Consider the following 24,037-nt stretch of genomic DNA (forward strand, 5'->3'; position numbering starts at 1 on the left):
GGGGCTACTGGAACTGAAAAACAAACAGAAAGACTAAGCTAAATGAACACAGCATTGCCCCTAGGCTAGGGACTAAAGACTGGGTAGAAAACAGGCAAATCTGCTGTTAACCACAAATGAAAACCTAACCGGGAAGTTTTTATAAGGATATCTTGCAAATGCTCTGAATGTCAGAGAAGAGAGTGAGCCTTTAGAAGGAAGAGCTCCTGAATATGCACAACTTCAATTATTATCTAGCAGTATTGAGTCTAGAAAACAGGCTCAGGGAAATGTTATCGTCAGATTTAAAGCAGTGAAAACTCAAGACATAATAGATGAGATGAGCCATCTGCAGAAGTAACTCAACCTACAACATGTTTTGTGAATGTGTTTGTGGAGAAACTCAGGAAGTCCTGAGTCCAGTGCTCTTGACTAAAATTAACCACATATTTTGTGCCTCTGCGCCTTTGCACATGTTTTTCCTTCTGCCTATTTTCTCTCCCGGGGCTCTTTTCTCCCCTTTCTCCAGTCTGCCGGGTAAACTATTTTTTTCTTTTAAAATACAGTCCAGGCATCATCTTTTCTTAACCTGCGCCTGAGATCAGAATGAATCATGCTCTCGTCCCTCCTACATGTGCACGCTGTACATCGTATTATTATTATTTGAAACTCTATCCTCACTGAGCACATTGCAGATTCTGTGAGTACAGAGACCAAACCTCTTTCTCCAGCTTCATCTACTACAGTGCCCAGTGGTGCATCAGGTCTTTAGGGGTGGTGGAGGGAATTGCAGGATTGGCTTATTAACACTGTAGTAGGTTTAAGGGCAGTATCAAAATCTACTGAGAGAGAACTCCAGTTGTTTTTGTTTGTTTTGTTTTGAATGAGAAAGAGTGGTATAGAAGGGAGACAGATGTGTAAACTAAAATGTCAAGTTGCAAAAAATAAATAAATAAATAAAATTAAATTAAATGTCAAGTTGCTATAAAAGTATACACAAGGTTGAGAACTAGTATAAAGCAAAGGAAGTTAACTGCCCAGCTGGGGATCAGAAACATTTCAGAGAGGAGGAAATGATTGATTTGGGTCTTAAGGACAAATACGAGTTTGCCAAACAAACTGCCAGGCAGAGGGAAAACTTTACCAAAGCATGGGACTAGTATAACATTATCAGTATTACTCTGCTCTTACTCTACTCTCAGATACACATCTAAGAGCTTGATGTGAATCAGTTTATCTGATATTGTCAGCAATCTTAAGTTTATACTTAGGTTAGGTTCCACTGCTTGTAACAGATACCTAAAACAGTGGCTTACACAATAGCTTCATAGTCCCTTTCTCCACAAAACCTCAGGGTCTCTGACTCTTTAAGCCAACTGCTGTAGTTGTGGCCTTCATCCTCGTGGTCCAAGATGTTGGCTAGAGCTCCAGCCATCACATCCACATTCCAGATGGCAGGAGGGGGCACAGAGAACTCAACTGTCATTTTATGCAGGTTCTCAGAAGTTTCCACATACATCTTATTAACCTAATATGGTCTTATAACCACAAACAATTGTAGAATACTCTGGGAAATATAATCCTTAGTCTGGGCATTACACCCCCACCTAAAGTGTACGGGTTCCATAACTATGGAAAGGGAGGAGAGATAATAGGAGACAATTAGTAGTTTCTGTCACATACTTATCTCTCTTTTTCAGATAACAAAACCGATGCAAAGTGTGGTTGCATTATTTTCATGGTGCATTCAGGGATTTCAAGTAGTTTCTTTTGGCTCATATGTAATGTATAAGAGTGGGAAGGATGGACGGTGATGAGGCTGCAAAGTCATGTGATTTTCATTATGACATTTCACATGATCGAAAAGATAATGGACAGTGAAAAGCACAAAACCCAGAAGACAATGTGTGAGTAATCTCAAAGCTAGATAATTAAGAATTGGTTTGTAGATCTGAGAGATGGATTTACTAATGAGTCTGTAATTGACTAAATTAATTCTATGTGATATTACTGATTGCACTGGCAGAAGATTAAGTAAACCTTGCCAAAAGGACAACAAAAATCATTTGACGTATTTTTCAGCTTCTCCTTTTAATTTTTTTTAATGCCTACTTCTTCTCTAAACAATAGTCCTATAGAGATAGAATAGTCTACATTTAATGCACATTGATTAAACAGGGCAAGTTAATCATTGTCTCACAAATATGTTACATTCATTTATTTGATTCAATGTTAAAATGAAAACTATTTTGAAGTGACAAGTACACATAATAGAAGTAGTTAGTATCTGCAGAAGAACAACTATTCATCAACCCCAACCTACTTTTCTGTACCCTTCTCTGAATCCATTGCTTCAAAGAAGCACATTAACTCCAGCCCCATGGGCAGTGAATCATGACGGCCACTTGGTGGTGACTGTGTTCCTCTTGCTAGTGACTATTTTTGGCTTGGGCAAATAATGACATTTCAGCCAATGATAATTGCTGCAAGCCTTCTCAGAAAGTGTGATGAGTCCTTAATAAAAAGAACCAGAAGCAACGAAACAGTCTGTTTTCCATTAAACACTGTTAAGTATAGATGTGATCATTGGCTAATTGCAGTCATCTTGCGAACTTGAACCTGACAAGATGAAAATTGACAGAGAAGAAAAGTGGGAAGAATTTGCATCCTTGTTAACAACCAGCCCTAGAAATGCTTCACTTCTGAACTTACGTGAGGTCAAATGTTCCTTACTTAGTTAATTTGAATTGAGCTGTTATTTGCAGCCAATAGTATCATGATATTCTACCAGAAGGTATGGATATAACAAAACTTAAAGAACAACAAAAACAGCAGTCCCCTATCCTTCCCTTCTGCCCTTCTCTTCTCCAGAGGGAACCACTTTCTTTTAGCTGTTTTTGCAGGTGATTTTCTCACATACTTCTAACCTAATATGCTTAGATTGCTATTTTCCTGATTTATTCACAGAAAGAATGCTTACTTTTTACTATGGAAAAGGAAAACTAAGCATTTGCATACCCTTCCACTTCCTTTCCCTGCTCTCAATATAACTTTACAACTTTTGATCAAATCAATATTGTGCTTACATTATGACTACATAAATATTATTTACCATTGGGTCAAGCCATATACTATGATTGTTTCTTTTCTTATACCATTTTTTACCCCTTGGAGTTAAAAATTATCCTCCACCCCTTTTCATTTGCATGGTTTTTCACGTGCCTATGATTAGTTCTCAAACACTCCAAGAGGTGTTGTATCCCTTCAAAGTGATTCTTTTCTTTCCTTTTAAAATTTCTTGTCTTCTCTTTCTCCCCATCCTCTCTCATTCTCCCTTCCTCTTTAATTTCTAAACCCACCTTCATTCTCTCTCCCCCCCATAACCATGTAACCAACCAGGTAACCACTCTATGGTGATTACTATGTATAATTGTATGTTATTGCAAAATTGAATTGCTTTTTATGTATTTTAAATTTATATAATTGGTTTTCCCCTCACATGCATTCTATTTCTTACTGTTTTCATTGGATGCTATATTTTTCTTGATCAAGCCATATGGCTAAAGTATAGCTCTAGTCTGTGGCTTATTGTATTGCAGAGTACTTCATTGCGTACATCCACCATATGTTTACCTGTCTCCCAGGGATGGAATCCAGGTTGTCTCCAACTCTATGACACCACAAATAATGCCAAATGATGGACCTGTATACAAATACCTTTGGGATATTACACCAAGCAGCATAACTGCTTGGACAGAGTATACATGACCATGTATGTTTTTGCTCTCCAGAGTAGCTGTATCTGTGTGTCTACACTCCCATCAGCAATGCATGAGGGTTCCTTTATGCCCGGGTGTCTCCAACATTTGGTATCAATTTAATTTCCTACTTTTTGTAATTCTAAAAGATATAAAGTGATTAAGTCTTCATTTTTCTTATTACTAAGGAATTTGATGATTTTTTTGGTTTCTTCTGAAATTTGCCTTTTAATACTCATTGCTCATTTTTCCGTTGGTATTGTTTTCCCTTATTGATTTGCAGAATTCCTTCTATTGTCTATATTTAATCACTCATTGATTTCAAGTATTTTTCTCCCATTCTGTCATTTATCTAGAGATCTTTTGTGACCAGAAATGCTTAATTTTGATATAATAAAACTTTTGTTTTTGCCTTATACATTAGTTACACTTTTGAAGTTTAAGAAGCCATCTGCCACCTCTAGGTTAGAGATATTTTCCTATACTCCCTCGTATTAAGTTTATAGTTTTAATCTTTTACCATTTAAGTCTATATTTAAGGAACTTAGTTTTATTTTTCTCTACATAGTGAGCAGGTATCCTCAGAACAAATCAAAAACTCTCTTTTCCAGTGTAACCTTTATAAAATATTAAGTTGCCATATATCCATGCTTTGTCTCTGAGCTCTATTCATTTGCACTGTTCCATGGCCCTATCAGTTTTTACTGCTATGATTTTGTGGAATGTCTTAGTATCTGGTAGGGAAAATCCCTCTTTCTAATGTTTACTTAATTATTTGTGGATATTATTCTTCCCTACAAATTTTAAAGTAAGTTTAGATTCCTCAAAACATTCAACTGGAATTTGGTTAGGATAACATTAATTTTCAAATTAAATTTAGAATGTTCACTTTCAATAAATAATATTGTCTTCTCATTGGAAGCACAGAATGTTTCTTAGATCGTTTTCTCTGTCTTTATTGGAATTTTAGAGTTTTCTCCAAATAGGTCTTATGTATTCTTTGTTAATTCCTTGATAGTTTTTAAATTTTTGCTATTGTGAAATGATATTCTTTTGATTTTCACAGGCTGACCTTCTTCTGGTAACTTTGCTAAACCTCTTTATAGTTCAAAGTTTGCTGATTGTTGGATTTTCCAGGTATATATCATTTGCAGAGGAGTTTTTTTCACTCTTCTCTTCCAATCCTTACACATTATAGTTCCTTATCTTTCCTTATAGTATTAGCCAGAATCCACACTACTTATGATAGGCTTAAGTCTTGGTCTTAAAGGAAATGTATTTTAATACAACATTTTCCCACTAGAGTAACATTTAATGTAGATTTTTTTACATGTAAACCTTAATCAACTTAAAAATTATTCTATTGATAGTTTGATGTTTATATTTTTCATAAATATATATGAAACCTTACCACATGTTTTTCTATATCAATTAAGATAATCACAGTATTTTTCCTTTTTGTCCATTGCTCTGATAGATTTTCTGATGTTGAGTCATCCTGGTATAGCTGAGATAAATCCTATTTGGTCGTTTTTTAAAATACACCACTAGATTTGGTAGCTAATATTTTTAACTGTGAATACATATTCAAAAACAAAATGGGCCTAACTTATTCTTCATTTTCCTCTGGTTTTGGAATCAACATTATATTAGCCTTAAATTCCATTTTGTCAATAATTAAGATTGTCACCCAGGCTTTTTGGTTCGTATTTGTCTGGCCCATCTTTCATTAAAAAAAATTCTTTTTGGCAACAGCTTTATTCAGATATAGTTCACATACCACACAATTCATCTATTTAAAATGTACAATTCAATGGTTAGTATGTTCAGAGTTGTGCAACTATAAACACAATCAATCTTAGAACATTTTCATCACCCCCAAAAGAAATCCTATACCCTTTAGCTATTATCCACCAACGCTCCCGTTTTCCCCAACTTCCCAGCCGTAGGCAACCACTATATATATGTTCTCTTTATAGATTTGACTATTCTAAACGTTTGATGGAATCACATAATATGTGATCTCTTGTGGCAATTTTTACTTAGCACATTTTCAAGATTTATCTTAAGTTGTAGCATGTATTAGTATTTCATTCCTTTTTATATTTGAGTAATATTCCATTGTATGAATATACTTCTAACCATTCATCAACTGACAAACATTTGGATTTCCACATTTTGGTTATTATGAATACTGCTATGGACATTCATGGCACAACTTTTTGTGGGGACTTTTCAGTTATCTTCACCATATGCCTAGGAGTGGAATTGCTGTATCAAATGGCAACTGTTTAATTGTTTGAGGAATTGCCAGACTGCAACTATACCTTTTTGCATTTCTTTTAGCAGTGTATGTAGCTTTCAACTTCTCTACATCCTTGCCAACACTTTTTTGATTATTCCCATCCAAGTGTGGTTTCAATTGCATTTTGCAATGTTAAGCATCTTTGTTTTGTGTTTATTGACCATTTGTATATCTTCTTTAGAGAAATGTCTGTGCAGATCCTTTGACCATTTAAAAAATTGGGTTATTTGTCTTTTTATTATTGAGTTCTAAGAGTTTTTCTAAAAAATATGTTCTGGATACAAGCAAGAACCTATACAAGTTTTTAATATGTTCTGGATACAAGCACTCTATTATTTGCAAATATTTTCAGTCTGTGGGTTGGTATACCCTTCCTCATCCTTTTAAATTCTTTTTTAACCTATGTCTTTAAGTGATTCTTATTTATTCACTAATTTTTTAATCTTCTTAAAACTTAATTTTTTAATTGAAGTAGTTGATTTGCAATGTTGCATTAGTTTCTGGTGTACAGTATATTGACTCAGTTATACATATTTATACTTTTTCATATTCTTTATCATTATAATAATAAGGTATTGACTATAGTTCCCTGTGCTAAACAGTAAGGACTTGTTGTTTTCCTGTTTCATATATATAGTAGTTAGTACATGCAAATCCTAGACTTTTAATTTATCCCTCCCCCCACCCCTTTCACCCTTGTAACCATAAGTTTGTTTTCTATGTCTGGGGGTCTGTTTCTGTTTTGTAAATAAGTTCATTTGTGCCATTTTTTCGGATCCCATATATAAGTGACATCATATAGTATTTGTCTTTCTTTGTCTGACTTACTTCACTTAGTATGGTAATCTCTAGGTCCATCCATGCTGTTGCATTATTTCATTCTTTTTTATGGCTGAGTAGCATTCCATTATTTATACCACATTATATACACCACAACTTCTTTATCCAGTCATCTGTCGATGTACTTTAGGTTGCTCCCATGTCTTAGCTATTGTAAATAGTGCTGCCGGGGTACATGTATCTTTTCAAATTAGAAATTTCTCCAGATATATGTCCAGGAGTGGGATTGCTGGATCACATGGTAAGTCTATTTTTAGTTTCTTAAGGAATCTCCATATTGTTTTCCATAGTGATTGCATGAAATTATGTTCCCTACAACAGTGTAGAAGGGTTCCCTTTTCTCCATACCCTATGCAGCATTTACCATTTGTGGAATTTTTTAATGATCACCATTTTGACCATAGTGGGGTGAACTAACCCCACTGTAGTTTTGACTTGCATTTCTCTGATAATTAGCAATATTGAGCATCTTTTCATGCGCCTGTTGGCCGTCTGTATGTCTTGTTTGAAGAAATCTGTTTAGATCTTCTGTCCACTTTGATTAGGTACTTTGTTATTGAGTTGTATGAGCTCTTTGTATATTCTGGAAATTAAGCCCTTGTCAGTCACATTGTTTGTAAGTATTTTCTCTTAGTCTGTAGGTTGTCTTTTCATTTTGTTTATGGTTTTCTTTGCTGTGCAGAAGCTTCTAAGTTTAATTAGGTCCCATTTGTTTATTTTTGCTTTTATTTCTATTGCCTTGGTAGATTGACCTAGGAGAACACTGCTACATTTTATGTCAATGTTTTGCCTATGTTTTCTTCTAGGACATTTATAGTGTCCAGTCTTATGCTTAAGTCTTAAGCCATTTTTGAGTTTTTGTGTATGGTGTGAGGGAGTGTTCTAACTTCACTGATTTACATGTGGCTGGCTAGTTTTCCCAATGCCACTTGCTGAAGAGACTGTGTTTTCTCCATTGTATATTCTTGCCTCTTTTGTCAAAGATTAATTGACCATAAGACTGTGGGTTTATTTCTGGTCTTTCTATTCTGTAGGTGTGTGGGTAAAACTTCTTGATAAGAAGCTTTTGGTGAGAAGCCTTGTTTCCAGGGTTTTTTTTTTTAATTGAAGTGTAGTCAATTACTAATGTTATTTTCATGTGTACAGCAAAGCAATTCAGTTATACATGTACATACCTATATATATTTTTAAACTTATTTTTAAAAGTTCTCACTTTAACAATTTCAATATAAGATCTCTTAATTGGTAAGTTTAACCCACTTATACCATTTCTACATGGTCAAATGCATGGAGTAATCTGTCAGTTCATTTTTCTCCCCAGACATCTACCTTCTGACATCTCCTCCTCTTCTTCCATTCTGGACTGAATACTGTGGGCCTGCTGCAAATCTTTAATCTTGCCGCTTACTTGGTTGGCCCCTAATTTCTGGTATCTCTTGTCTTCCTTGATTTATTCCTTTGTGTGTGTGTGTGTGTGTGTGGAGTACATCCTCCAATAGACTTTTTTAAAGCTTCATAGAAAGTGAAGTTTAAAATCTTGTATATCTGAAAATGTTTTTAACTTCACACTTGAGGGTGGTTTGACAGGTCATAAAATTATAGGCTGGAAAAGCAAGTCTCTCCTGAAAGCCAAATCTCTTTTATTTCCTGGGTTCAGCCAATGAGTTCAGTGAGAAATGGATACTCTGTTAGCTAAATAAATTTGGTTGCCAAGTTCCAGAGAGCAAGCAGAAAATGTTCACTTAGCAAGGGATGTCTCAAAAAAATTTATTGTAATCTGAGCTTAGACTGAATAGTTTGAATCTATTGTAATCTTCATGAATTTGGAGAGCCTAAGCTAAGATAGCAGGAATTTATCTCAGAACTTTGAAGGCATTAATCTACCATTTTTTGTCAACCAGATTTGCTAATGAGGAGTCTAATGCAGATGTTACTGTGTGTGTGTGTGTGTGTGTGTGTGTGTGTGTGTGTGTGTGTCAGGAGAGATAATTAGGTTTGTTTGTTTGTTTGTAGGAGGTACTGGGGTTTGAACGTAGGACTCAGTGCACGCTAAGCATGCGCTCTACCACTTGTGCTATACCTGCCCCCTCAAGATGTTATTCTTGTTCCTAAGTGATTAGTGTTTGGCTTTTCCCCTCTCTAGCAACTTTTAAGATTTCCTCTTTATTCTTGGAGTTCTGAAAGTTCACAGTGCTGTGTCTTGTGTGGGTCTTTCTCATGCAGTACACTTGACACTCTGTTGGCCTTTCAACTTGAAGACTGAAGTTCTGGGAGAACAACATGTTATTTCATTTTAATAATCCCTCCCTACACCTCAAATTTTTTTTTTTCCACTTTGTAAAACTGCCAGTCTGATATCAGACCCCCTATATTTATCTTCTGTGACCTTTATCTTTTCTCTCACTTTCTGTCTCTTTCAGAGGTATTTCCTCACTTTTATCTTACAACTCTAAAGATTACTTTAGAATTTTAAAAAAAATTTAAAGCTCTACTGTTTTGATAACTCCTGTTGAAGTTCCTGATATTGTATAGGTGCAGTCTCTGAAAGTCTTTTTAAAAAATTTTTAAAATTTATTATTTTATTTGGGGGGGAAGTAATTGGGTTTTAATTTATTTACTTATTTTTAATGGAGGTACTGGGATTAAACCCCAGACCACGTGCTTGCTAGGCATGTGCTCTACTACTGAGCTATACCCTCCCCACCAAGTCTTTTTTTACCAACTTTTTCCGCTTACAACATAGTCAGCATTGTCTTATATCCTAAGTATCTTGAAAACATGGTTTTCTACTTTTACAAAGTCCTCCATCAAAAGATCAAAATGTACAGAAGATTTTAAGCAGCATAAAGCATGATCAAATCTGTATTTTCAATGCTCAGTCTATAAGTTGCAGGGAGAATGAATTGGAGCAGATTAGAGACAGTCTGTAATCTAAGAGAGAAATGATGAAAAGTCTGACCTAAGGCAGCAGTGGTGGGGTAAAGGCAAAAGAACAGGCTGACAGATTTTAGGAGGTAGAATGACACAGGACTCAGTGATTGGTTAAGAAAAAAGAGAAAAGTACTAAATTACCCTCAGGTTTATGGTTTGGACAACAACCAAGAATAGCTGGATTTCTCCAAATAAGAATAAAATATTTTTAATATGTTTAACAGTGACTTACCTATTATTCAGTCTCTTATGAGTTAAGCTAGATCATATCAAAATTTAAGTTGTGGCTGGGGAGGGTATAGCTCAGTGGTAAAGTGTGTGCCTAGCATTCACGAGGTCCTGGATTCAATCCCCAGTACTACCATTAAAAATAAATAAATAAACCTAACTACTTCCCCCCTCCAAAAAAAAAATTATAAATGTAAGTTGCAAATGTCTTATGGAAAAATAAAGATTTCCCTTAGCGTTACAGTTTCAGAGATAATAAGTCATTATTAACATTTAAAGAGAAATGTAAAAGGTTCTAAAGTAACATTTGTGATTTTCATGACAATATTTCTAATTCAAAGAATATAAATATTTTACATATAAATAAGTAAATAAATATTTCCAGTTTTAGTTAAACAAGAAAAGATACCAAAACGTTAGAGGGATCAACTTTTTAATTAAGATTCTTTGGAGAAATAATTTAAAAGGAAGGATGGAAAAATTAGCAGTAAACAAAAATTCAAGTTTAGAATTATAGATGGATGAAACACTGTAGAATAAAGTATTACCAAAAAATATTGTAATACTTTGAAATTAAAAATCATTCTATTAAATACTTTCATTTTTAGATTTTCACTGAGTCTCAAATGAATTTTGCAAGATAATTTCCCTTTCATCAGTGAAACATCTGTTTACTGTTTAACCAACAATATTATAGATGCAAATATTTACTAAATGTATTTTTTCAAATAAATGCAAATCACTTTCTTTCCGAAAAAGTTTAATTCTATTTAGACTCATTAGAATATTTATATGTATTAAGCAAGTAGGAGCTTCTCAAATGAAGAAAACAGTCTGATTTGGTTTTATAAATAATGAAGATGATTTAAAATGTAAAAAAATTGAGCTTAAAAAACACAGCCCAAACCACCTGTTTTTAAAGTCATAACAGCCATCTACTTCTAAAAAGTCCTTATCAAAGCTATTTCTTTAAACCCAACATTTACTAATTTAACAGATGGGTTTTCAAAATGAGGAATGTAATTTTACTTTCAACTCACTGATTATATACTCAACTGGCAGCTTAAAAAAATAATTATTTTAGAATACATGAAGACCTGAATTAAACCATTCTCAACATTTTTCTAGGACTGTGTGCTAACTGGCTTGTTTTTACATATGAGCTTTAAACATATCTACCACAAGCAGTACACTGAAATAATTATTTGCAATTATAAAACCTACCAAGTAAACTCCCAATGTAACATCACGGCTTTTTCCTTCTCTTGTAAGAATCATTACTGTGAACTCGAACTCGCTGGTACACAGAGGATGCTATTTTCATGCTGTCTTTCTTTGTGAATGTCTTCTCTGTTGCTCCAGGTTTCCAAAGTAACAACTGTGCATCTTCTCCTCCAGTTAGCAGAGAATCATCCTGCATGTTCCAACAGAAAGAACGGACTGTAGCAGCATGCCCTCCCTGAAGGCTGGTCACATGGACCAATCCTGATGTAGTACAGCTCATTACGTGAATAATTCCTGTGTATGTTCCTCCAACAACAAATAATTTGTCTGTCTTTTCATGATATAGGCCACCAATCAAATAGTCCAAAATACCTTCTTTCACATCAATTACTTCTCTGACATCCTGGATGTTCAAACGTGTAATTGGTTCATCAGTATCCAGATGATTAAGATCCCACCAACAAAATCCTTCATCATGTGTCATGCAGTAAATCTGTTTATAATCTTTCCCAGACCAACCAATAGAGCTTACTGATGAAACTGAGTTACAGGTTGTAACCAGTGCATCTTCTTCATTATCAACACTAATATCAAATACATTTACCAGGCCATCAGTTGAACCTGAAACTAACATGTTGGGATTGCTGGGATGGAAACATACTTGAGTGATATCATCACTGTGCGTCTCTGAATATGCACCAAGTGGGTCTTTAGTAGCAGACAAGTCCTGAGAATTAATTCTTGCATCCCAAAATACCAACAATGCATCATCATCAACTTTTTCTGTACCAGCACAAATAACATGATCATTACAGTTGATATCAAAACTGATAAAAATATTAGAAGGGTAACCCTTGAACAGCTGGACAGGTTTTCCACTGGCTAGTCGTGCATCCCAACATTTTACAGTGCCATCAGTACATGATGAATACACACTGTCGCAGGAATGTGCAAATTTGACTCCACTAAGTCCAGGGTAGCCTCTAAATTCTCGTAGTACATTTAACCTTTCTTTATCATATATTCTGATTGATCCATTAGAACATAAAACAGCAACCAAGCTTCCTTTTTCAGCTTGTATAGTCTTTGATGTGTCTATGCCAAGCAAATACGTAGGTTCTTTAGTTTCTGAGGAACGTTTAACAATGTTCAAATTAGCAAACTGTTCTTCAATCTTCTCCATAGCAGGTGTGCATCCAAGGGTAGTAAAAATCTGGAGTAAAAACAAAAATCAAAATTAAACCCAAAGCATCTCCACATTGTAATTAAATCAAGGACATTTCCCTCTGAGGGCTGGCACAAAACAATAGAAAAAAATCTAATATTTTAATAATTTCCCTACCATAATGTAATAAAATTCAGTTGCCTCCTTCTAATTCAATCACTTTTTGAATACTGAATCTACCATATATACTTTATGCCAGTAAGAGAATTTAAAAACATGTACATGCACTGCTTAGTAATTCCTTTTAGCTCAAACCCAATTATTGGTCCTACTCATAGTCTTCAGCATTAGTCAGGATCTCCACTTTGGAATCATCTTCTCCTGGCCCCATCTGCCTTACACAACTATAGAATCCAAACATATGTGTTGGAGAAAAATGGTCCCTCAAAGATGTTCATGCCTTAATCCCTGGAACCCATGAACATATTAGACTACATGGCAAAGAGGACTTGAGGTTGTAGATGGAATTAAGGTTGCTAATGGGTTGACCTTAAAATAGGGAGATTATTCCGGATTACCCGAGTGGGCCCAAAGTAATCACCAGTGTTCTTAAATGTAGAAGGAGGAGAATATGAGAGTCAGAGAGAGATGTTACTATGGAAGAAAGGTTCAGAGAGATACACTGCTGGTTTGGGCAAAGGAGGCCAATAAGTGGGTGGCCTCTAGAAAGTACAAAAGGCAAGGAAACAACTTCCCTTAGAACTTCCTGTGGAAGTGCAGCTGTGCGAACACCTTAATTTCAGCCTGGTAAGACCTATTTTGGACTTCTGAACTCCAGAGCTATAATAAATTTGTGTTGTTTCAAGCCACCAGGTTTGCAGTCATCTGTGACAACTGAAACAGAAAACTAGTAAGGTTCCCAGTAGGAATTCTGGAGATGTGCTTCTCAGACAGTAACAACCTGTAAATTGCGGAATCTGAACCCAGGCATCTGGCTTCAGGGACTGTGCTCTTAACCACCCTAGCTTGTCTCTCAATGATATATAGAATAAGTTCAAGGCCAGAAAAATAGGCATGCCTAGTGACTTTATCACAAACTTTTCTATCTTGCTTTCACCAATGAGTATTCTAGCCTGCCTCACAAATTCACATTTTCATTCGTAAGATGAAATGCCTTTTTTCCCTGTTGCTTTAGTGATAGTTTTTTTTTTAAATAGTCTGTCCTTTCATCTTTAAAAGGAGAAATGAATACTAAATCAAGAGTTGTTAGAAGGATTAACTGAAATAATGTGTTCGGCACAATGTCTGGCATATCATAATACATACTCAACAAACGTTATGTGTAATTGACCAGAATTACCACTGACAATACCACTAATATCATATAGGGGAGAATTTGGATCTGTCAGTGTGGCTTAAAATAGCACAATTAAACCAATAAGCAAAAAACATTAAAAAGTTGGATTTGGGTTCAAAAAAGGAATAAGCATCCTCTCCAACTTTAAATTCTGAATATTTAAAAACTTAAAAGTTGAAAGAATAGTACAATGAACACACACACAGCCTTTCGCTTCCTTCGTTCACCAACTGTTAACCCATTTGTTTCTATCTCTATAAACACACATACACACATTTTTTGATGAACTATTTGAAACTTAACTGCAAACAAAATACCGCTTCATTTCTAAATACCCTAATCCTTTGTTTTCATAACACTGAATCTTTTGAAAAGTCCAGGCCAGTTGTCTCATAAAATGTCCCATATTCTGGATTTTTCAAATTGTTTCCTCCTCATGATTAGATTCCAGTTTAACATTGTTACCAGGGATACAATTTAGGTGATGCTGGGTACCTCTTCTTGCATCACATCAAGGAGGCTCATAATACCAAGTCTAACCACTTGCTTAAGTTGTTGTTGGTGCTCAAAGTGTCTCTGACTTGACCACTGAGAAACCTTTCAGCCCAAACTGTGTGTCCTTTTGATATGTCATTATCACCATTAGCCTGTAAGCCCTACATGGAACTACATGGTACAAGATGAAGATTAGTCTGAAAATGGTGAGCTTCATTCAAGTACTCAGAGACTAAATGACCATTTACCTCCCTAGCATCACTGTTGGTTTTACAACCAGATAGGCTAGAATGGCCTTCTTTCCTTGAACATGTCACACTTGCTTCTGCCTCAGGACTGTAGCAATAGCTGTTTCTCCGCCTGTAATACTTTCTGTACGTTTTTTGTATGAGTTAATTCCTTCCTGTTGTTCAGGTCTCAATATGTTACCTACCCAGAGAGACCTTCCCTGATCAACCAACCTAAAGTAGCCCCTGTCACTCCCTATCATACTACCTATTTTATTAAAAAATTAAAAATGCTTAATTATGAAATATTTCAAATGTACATAGAAGTATGGAAAAAAGGAGACACCCAAAAACCTATTACCCAGATTTAACAGATGTTAACATTTTGCCATATTTGCTTCAGTTTATTTAAAGAAATGAAACATTACAGATACAACTCCTATGATAAAGAAATTATAAAAATGGCATCACATTTATGTGTATCTTCGCAATTTGTGCTTTTCACTCAATGTTTTTGTAAAACCCAGTATTACTGTTGAACTTATTACCTAACTCCTTGCTTTTTTGTTATCAAGAAATGGTTATGAATAAATAAATGAATAATTAATTCAACTTTCATGCATTAAGAGCTGAAGAGTTCTAGAAGAAACAGAATAAACCTAAAATGACATTGCATGTGTCTGTGTGTTTGAAGGGGAAGCTCTGCTTATAGAAATTAGTAAAATAATGGCATTCTTTAACAGTACTTTACATGGTTTTGTTTTTGTTTTAGAGGGGAGGTAATTAGGCTTATTTTTAATGGAGGTAGTGGGGATTGAACCCAGGACCTTATGCATGCTAAGCAGGCACTCTACCACTGAGCTATACCCTCCCCCAACAGCATTTTAAATAAAGGACAAAAAGGAAATATAGATTTTATATTTATGAAAAAAAACCATTATTTAATATACTTTTTTTTTTTTACTACAAGCTATTCAAATATATCCTAAGATGTGTGTTCACTTAAAAGAGTGTACTGCCCCCCAGTGAAGACAAGCCTGCAGCCCAGCCTCTGCGGCCCCTCACAACGGTGTACTCTGAGGGGACTCAGAATAAGAAAAGACAGGATACTGGCCCTAGATAGCTAGGTGATTGTCAAAGGAATGAATTCAATGAGCCCAAATGTTTGCTTCCTCCTATACATAGAAAAGCGCTATTCTTTAACTTGAAATGTCTGGTTTTCTTTATTCAACAAGTAATCTTTTAATGTTCCAACTGCCTGGTCTTTGTTGTAAAGCTCCTATATATCCTAGCTCCTCCCCTACCTCTTTGGAGCAGTCCCTAAGAGCATCTGAGAGGCTGTCATCCAGGGCTGAGTCCTCAGAATTGTCCACTGAATAAAACATAATGCTCAACTTTTAGGTTGTGCATTTATTTCAGTCGACAATATCTATCTAAAATTGTCTCTCCAAATTTTGGTACTTAAAACATAAAACTAAGTTAAAAAGTTAAAAAAAAAAGTGTACTTCCTATACACTTCAAGGAAGAAATTTTTTAATTCCAGAGAAAAACAATTGTCCATTCCTGAAATAGTCAGTGTTAATAAGATTATGAAAATAACAATTCTTTGCTACTGCTTCATATTGACCTCCACATATGAAATAGCAGATTAATAAGAATTTTAAACAATAAGAAAGTTTAACGTAACCTTTAAGCTAATAATTTATAGGACTATGACTATGCACTGCTACCCCAAGCAGGACAGTAGTACTATACTCCTTTCCTCCACTGTGTTGCCTGGAGAGTCTGTTTCACATTGAACAGTCCCCTGCAAGGCTTTAATCCAAAGGATTCTGGGGACTGATGAGGCAGGCAGAGTGGGCCCCAGATGGAACGCTACAGCAAACTAACACTTCAAGACTGCAGCAATGGCAACCACCACAATGGCTGTCCATGTGACATATGGTTTAAATGCAACACAGTACTTCAAATATTAGAAGGTAGGTAGATCCCAAAACACTCAAGCAATAGAGCTTATATTTATTCGTCCACAGATACAAATAGCAAAGTAGTTTCATCTCGTAGAGAAAAGGTGAGAACCTCTAGCTTATGCTTTAATACACTAACATGCAAGTGAGTCATATTTGAAATATAACTTCCAAGTTTACATAGTTAATTTTACATACTAATGAATCATCTCTCAAAATGATGAATATACTCTTTTACTTCTATGTAGCCCTTATCTGAGGGTTTTTTTGTTTTGTTTTTTGCATGATCCACTTCCCAGTCCTCAAGAGAAGCCACAGGCTCTCTTCTTCTCACTCTACTCTCACAGGGTAACCTCACTCATATTCACGTTTTCAACTGCCATCTACATGCCAATGATCTCATCTCTCTACTTACAAGTCCATTTCCAAGTGTCTACTAGCTATTTCTCCTTGAATATTGGGTCCCACTCGAAAGTAAAACTGATTATTCATGCTTCCTCATCCCTCACCAGGGCTTCTCCTTAAAAATAAAAACAACATATGCTGCTGAATTTTCTCCATTCTTATCAATGGCATTGGCACCATGACAGCACTCTGATCTACCCAGTTATCTAAGCCAAACCCTCTGGGAAATAGCCAACACTTCTACTTGGGGCTCTCATCTTATTCGTTTCTAAACCATACTTTTCGTGCAAGCTAAAGGAAGTAGAAGGTTAAATCTATTTCATATAGTTCAACCTAACAAAAACATGTAAAGAAAACAAATAATATTAACTATAATTTTTATCTTTTTTTCTATTTGTTTCTGTTAGATGCATAAAAGGAAGCTTAGTTATTAGCACTCTAGATCTCAACAGGCTAGTAAGAGCTGAGAACTTAGGGTGAGCCTTTCTTTTTAAACTGAAGTATAGTCGATTTACAATGTTGTGTTAATTCCTGCTGTACGCCCTAGTGATTCATGTGTGTGTATGTGTGTGTGTGTGTGTGTATTCCTTTTCATATTCTTTTTCATTATAGGCCATTACAATATTGAATATAGTTTCCTTTGCTATGCAGTAGGACCTTGTTGTTTATCTATTTCATATATAGTAGTTTGTATCTGCAAATCCTGAATTATCCCAATTTATCCCTCTCCACTCCTTTTCCCCCTGGTAACCATGAGTTTGTTTTCTATGTCTGTGACTCTGTTTCTATTTTGTAAAAAAGTTCATTTGTATCTTTTTTTTTTTTTTAAGATTCCACATACAAGAGATATCATATGGTATTTTTCTTTCTCTTTGTAGCTTACTTCACTTAGTATGATGATCTCCAGGTCCATCTGTGTTGCTGCAAATGGCATTATTTTATTCTTTTTTATGGCTGAGTGGTAGTTTGTTGTGTGTGTGTATGTATGTATGTATGTGTGCGTGTGCATGTATATGTGTGTGTGTATATATATATATATATATATACCACAACTTCTTTATCCAGTCATCTGAGGGTGAGCCTTTCTTATATCAACACATATACATACACATAGATTGCCAAGATAGTGGAATAGACGAATGGCTAAGAAGTTGTTGTGTATGTGTGTGTGTATACATATATGTATGTGTGTGTGTGTGTATATATATGTGTGTGTGTGTATATATATATATGGCATGAAATACTACTCGGCCATAAAAAGGAATAAAATAATGCCATTTGCAGCAACATGGATAGACCTGGAGATCATCATTCTAAGTAAAGTAAGCCAGAAAGAGAAAGAAAAATACCATATATTATCACTTATACGTGGAATCTTAAAAAAAAAAAAAAAAAGACACAAATGTTACAAAACAGAAACAGACTCACAGACATAGAAAACAAACTTATACTTACCAGGGTAATTAGGGGTAGGAAGGGATAAATTGGGAGTTTGAGATTTGCAGATACCAACTACTATATATAAAACAGAACAACAAATTTACACTGTATAGCACAGGGAACTATATTCAATATCTTGTAGTAGCCTATAATGAAAAAGAATATGAAAATGAATAGATGTATGTATATGTATGACTGAAACACTATGCGCTACACCAGAAATTGACACATAGTAAACGGATTATACTTCAATTTAAAAAAAATCTTAATGTAACAAGTTCATAAATATCTCACACTCAAATCTGCAGTTGCAAACTCTTGATTTTATTCTCACTTTGCTCTTGTGCTGAAATACATATTCCTAACAATAAAATATATATATATATATATACACACACATACACATACCCATAAATGGAAAAGGGCACAAAGAGAGGCACAGAAAAGAGGACTAAAGAACAAAAAGAGGAGCAAGGAAGAGGGAGGAGAAAAGAAGAGAAATGAAGACAAGCCAAAAGAGAACAGCAAAGAAAAGAGAAAGGAATGGACAAAAGAAAGTGGAGCTACTGCCACTATCTTTTTTTTTTAAACATCTTTTTTTATTGAGTTATAGTCGTTTTACAATGTTGTGTCAAATTCCAGTATAGAGCACAATTTTTCAGTTATATATAAACATACATACATTCATTGTCACATTCTCTTTCACTGTGAGCCACCACAAGATCCTATATATATTTCCCTGTGCTACACAGTACAATCTTGTTTATCTTTTCTACATTTTGAAATCCCAGTCTGTCCCTTCCCACCCCCCCGTCCCCCTGGCAACCACAAGTTTGTCTATGAGTCTGTTTCTGTTTTGTATTTATGTTTTGTTTTTTTTTAAGATTCCGCATATGAGCGATCTCATATGGTAATTTTCTTTCTCTTTCTGGCTTACTTCACCTAGAATGACATTCTCCAGGAACATCCATGTTGCTGCAAGTGGCGTTATGTTGTCAGTTTTTACGGCTGAATAGTATTCCATTGTATAAATATACCACTTCTTTATCCAGTCATCTGCTGATGGACTTTAAGGCTGTTTCCATGTCTTGGCTATTGTAAATAGTGATGCTATGAACATTGGGGTACAGGTGTCATTTTGAAGTAGGGTTCCTTCTGGATATATGCCCAGGAGCAGGATTCCTGGGTCATACGCTAAGTCTATTCCTAGTCTTTTGAGGAATCTCCATACTGTTTTCCACAGTGGCTGCACCAAACTGCATTCCCACCAGCAGTGTAGAAGGGTTCCCTTTTCTCCACAGCCTCTCCAGCATTTGTCATTTGTGGACTGTTGAATGATGGCCATTCTGACTGGTGGGAGGTGATACCTCACTCATTGTAGTTTTCATTTGCATTTCTCTGATAATTAGTGATACTGAACATTTTTTCATGTGCCTTTTGATCATTTGTATTTCTTCCTTGGAGAATAGCTTGTTTAGGTCTTCTGCCCATTTTTGGATTGGGTTGTTTGTTTTTTTCTTATTAAGTCATATGAGCTCATATATTCTGGAGATCAAGCCTTTGTCAGTTTCATTTGCAAAAATTTTCTCCCATTCTGTAGGTTGTCATTTTGTTTTACTTATGGTTTCCTTTGCTGTGCAGAAGCTTGTAAGTTTAATCAGGCCCCATTTATTTATTCTTGCTTTTATTTCTATTGCTTGGGTAGACTTCCCTAGGAGAGCATTTTTGAGATGTATGTCAGATAATGTTTTGCCTATACTTACTTCTAGAAGGTTTATTGTATCTTGTCCTATGTTTAAGTCTTTGATCCATCTTGAGTTGATTTTTGTGTATGGTGTAAGGGAGTGTTCTAGCTTTGTTGATTTACATGCTGCTGTCCAGTTTTTCCAACACCATTTGCTGAAAAGACTGTCTTTATTCCATTGTATATTCTTGCCTCCTTTGTCGAAGATTAGGTGACCAAAAGTTTGTGGGTTCATTTCTGGGCTCTCTATTCTGTTTCATTGGTCCATATGTCTGTTTTTGTACCAATACCATGCTGCCTTGATGACAGTATTGTCTGAAGTCTGGGAGAGTTATTCCTCCAGTCTCTTTCTTTTTCTTCAGTAATGTTTTGGCAATTCTAGGTCTTTTGTGTTTCCACATAAATTTTTTTATGATTTGTTCTAGTTCTGTGAAATATGTTCTTGGGTAATTTGATAAGGATTGCATTAAATCTGTAGATTGCTTTGGGCAGAATGACCATTTTAACAATATTGATTCTTCCAATCCAGGAGAATGGGATATTTTTCCATTTTTTTAAGTCTTCTTTAATTTCCTTCATCAATGGTTTATAGTTATCCGTGTATAAGTCCTTCACCTCCTTGGTTAGATTTACTTCTAGGTATTTTATTACTTTAGGTGCTATTTTAAAGGGGATTGTTTCTTTACTTTCTTTTTCTGTTGATTCATCATTAGTGTAAAGAAATGCAACTGATTTTTGAATGTTAATCTTGTAACCTGCTACCGTGCTGAATTCTTTGATTATTTCTAGTTTTTGCGTGGACCTTTTAGGGTTTTCTATATATAGTATCATGTCATCTGCATATAGTGACACTTTTACCTCTTCTTTTCCAGTTTGGATCCCTTTTATTTCTCTCTCTTGCCTGATTGCTGTGGCTAGGACTTCTAAGACTAAGTTGAATAGGAGTGGTGATAGTGGGCAGCCTTGTCTTGTCCCAGATTTTAGTGGGAAGCTTTTGAGTTTTTCATCGTTGAGTACTATGCTGGCTGTAGGTTTGTCATATATAGCTTTTATTATGTAGAGATATGTTCCCTCTATACCCACTTTTGTGAGAGTTTTTATCATAAATGGGTGTTGAACTGCCACTACCTTTTAAGTCATATTGTGGTTCTTACTTTCCCAACACTGAGATGAGACAAGAAGAGGTCCAGACAAAGGGAGTTCTGTGGAGTTTAAAGCTATGTTGGTTTGCTTGGCTAAAAAGAAGTTTTCATTTAAAAAAAACTCCTTTCCTTGAGTTACAGCATGTAGCAAGCAACCATCACCAATTTAAATAATAGCCTAATTGTTCTGAAAAAATTACCAGTATCTCACCTTGACTCACCTAGTGCAGATGAGGATATAGCAGAACCCCAGCAGCGCCATGGCACTGAATCACCACTGCTCTTGCGGTTCTTAGTGGGATACAGAATTCTCTGATCTGAATATAATGCAGTAACTGGTAATAATTATTTCTTTTGTGGCTTTTGCTTTAATAAGATTTAAGTTATTTTTATCAATCAAAATATTCTTTTATTTCCTATTAAAATAAATTCAATAAAATGTTACTGCTGTATATAAAGTACATCCTAAATATATCTAGCTGCAACTAGGTGTTGCTCTTATTCCTGAATTGTCCAAGTTTGAGACGAAATCTGAAGGACAGTCTAACTAGATTAAATAATTCCATAATGGAGGTCATTTCCTTTCCCATTTAAATAAGATGAAAAAAATATTAAAAGAAAACATACATTTTTGCATCTATTTAGAAACTATTGATTACAAAAGGCACTATACTAAAAGTCTTCAGCGTATTACTTTGTATGAATTCAGAAATGAGCAGTATCCTTTGAAATAGATGTATTTTCATCTTTCGGGTATGGATGTTTATTGTACTTGAAATTTGACAGCATAAGCATCATATCCTATTACATTTTATACTACTAAAGAGTAACAACTGTATTTGAAGTATATGTTGGATAAAGGACTAGTTTTCTTTTGGGACAATTTATCAGACATGGATCAGAAAAACTAATTCCCTATAGCTGAAACTAAATATTGCCCATTGACTACAAGGAATTGATGACTCTGAAGTGCAGACATCCAACTAATGTCCCAAATGTAGGGAGACGCTAATGGGAAGTGTCATTCAGGAATGCGCTCCAACAACCTCACAATCCACAATAATAATTTAACTACAATAATGCTACCCAACTATCAAATTGGGCTAAGATGATTGAGCCTCACAGAGAAAAAAATAATCGTAACTGGAGTTCAAAAAATTCTAGGCTATGTGCTAGAAAGTTATATCTAGTTTTTTCATCCTAATTATTTAGCCCTATGAGATGGGTACTATTATCCTGTTTTAGAGAGGAAGTTGAAGTTCTCAGAAAGTGAGTAACTTGCCAATAGGCAATAAGGGGAAGATACAGAGAGTTTGATTTGAAACACAAGTTGTAACTTCAAAACCTTTGAACTTGCGTTCATTTCAATCCTAAGTTATTCCTCTTCTATGTAAGTACTAAATTATTAGTGTCAACTTTAACTAAGGAATATGCCTATTAGGCGTTGAGAGGAGGAATCACATGTTAATTCTATAAGCAGAGGAGAAACAAAGGGAAGAGGATGACTAAAAAAACACATACCAACCTAGAGAAGCTTACAGTAAGCAACAATCACTTTTTTCGTGTGTCCCATTTTTTATTACAGAATTTGTATGAATAGAGAATAGTAAAAGAATCCCCATGCAACTCATTATCCACCACAATTACATTCCTCAAAAGTTATTATTAGGGTAGAAGGGTTAGTTATATATTGTATTTTATTTGAAGGGCAATTAAGAACCTCCAGTGGACATCGAGTATGATGGGACACCTCTAACTCATCCCCGCATCCCCCTCTATGACATCAACATGGTCAGGACTTGACCCCAGCTACAGAGGTGGATCCTGATTAACCTAATCATAGTAATTCCATCCCTTTTAACCAGTAATTGGTTCAGAAACCTTACATTTTTGCCAATCCAAGCATGTACTCCCCTCCCAAGCACATGTAGAACACTGAAGTGTACCCAATCCAACTGATGGAAAGAATTTTTATTCCTTGTTTACAAAAGTCAACATTTTCTGACTATTTAAGTCAGCTTGCAGTAGAGTATTTGATAATACAGCCAGAACCACCCTAATTAAAGATAAAGTCTTGGGTATATCACCAAGTACTGACAATGTAAAAGGCTCCTATAAAGAAAGATTTAGGGAACATAGTTTTAAAAGTCAAATTTCATTCATATTAAACAGAGGGACTTTAATCTTTTGTTCCTTTTAGAACATTCTATCCTCTCCCCCTTCCCACCTTTATACATTTTTTTCAAAAATAAAAGGGAAAAAATAGGATACACAAAGGAATTATCAGAAGACTATAAAAATCCATGCTCAGTAATAATGGTAAGACCCCTATTCAAAAGACATCAACAAAATTTAAAAAAAAACAGTGAAATAATACAATATTTAAAAAATTAATATACAATTCTATCTGGTAAGTTTCTGTGTCTTTTAAAAATGTATCTATATTTCTGAATATCTAAAATGTGTCCCATGGTTCAAAATTCAAAAAGTTCCAAAATTAATGTCTCAGGACACTTGTCGTCAAGCCCCTCTCTGAGGAAGCAACAAATGTTACCAGTTTCTTATGAATACTTTCAAAGATCGTCAACTTGGAAATAATGCAGTAAAGTTATTTTCAGCTTATCAATAAACTGTCCGTGGTACAATTTTAAAAAGGAGTATGTTTAAGAAGCAAATATCTTAATTGCAAACCCTTGTTCTACCACAAACTAGCAAAGTCAAATAGTACAAATTAACCCAACCTCTCTAAGCCTCAGTTTCCTCACCTTTAAAATGGGGATAGAAATGGACATACCTGATATTACATGCCTTTTATAGCCAAGTACTATGC

The 24,037-nt window shown here is 35.1% G+C and overlaps 1 protein-coding gene across 7 annotated transcripts in view; it reads right to left on the reverse strand.

Moving 5' to 3' along the window:
• Positions 1-2,053: 2,053 nt before the first annotated feature.
• The window catches only part of WDR89 (WD repeat domain 89), a 39,700-nt gene continuing 17,716 nt past the window's right edge, over positions 2,054-24,037 (reverse strand). For 6 of the 7 annotated variants that reach the window (XM_031453833.2, XM_010976661.3, XM_010976666.3 and 3 more), the window contains exon 3: positions 10,458-12,478. In XM_031453833.2, coding sequence (XP_031309693.1) covers positions 11,288-12,448 — 1,161 coding nt within the window. In that variant the 5' untranslated portion in view covers positions 12,449-12,478 and the 3' untranslated portion in view covers positions 10,458-11,287. Of the gene's footprint in view, positions 2,599-10,457; positions 12,479-24,037 lie in introns of those variants that run through there. The other variant, XM_031453831.2, reaches the window with a different exon arrangement.

This window comes from Camelus dromedarius, chromosome 5, assembly GCF_036321535.1.
Source record: "Camelus dromedarius isolate mCamDro1 chromosome 5, mCamDro1.pat, whole genome shotgun sequence".
Lineage (NCBI taxonomy): Eukaryota > Metazoa > Chordata > Mammalia > Artiodactyla > Camelidae > Camelus > Camelus dromedarius.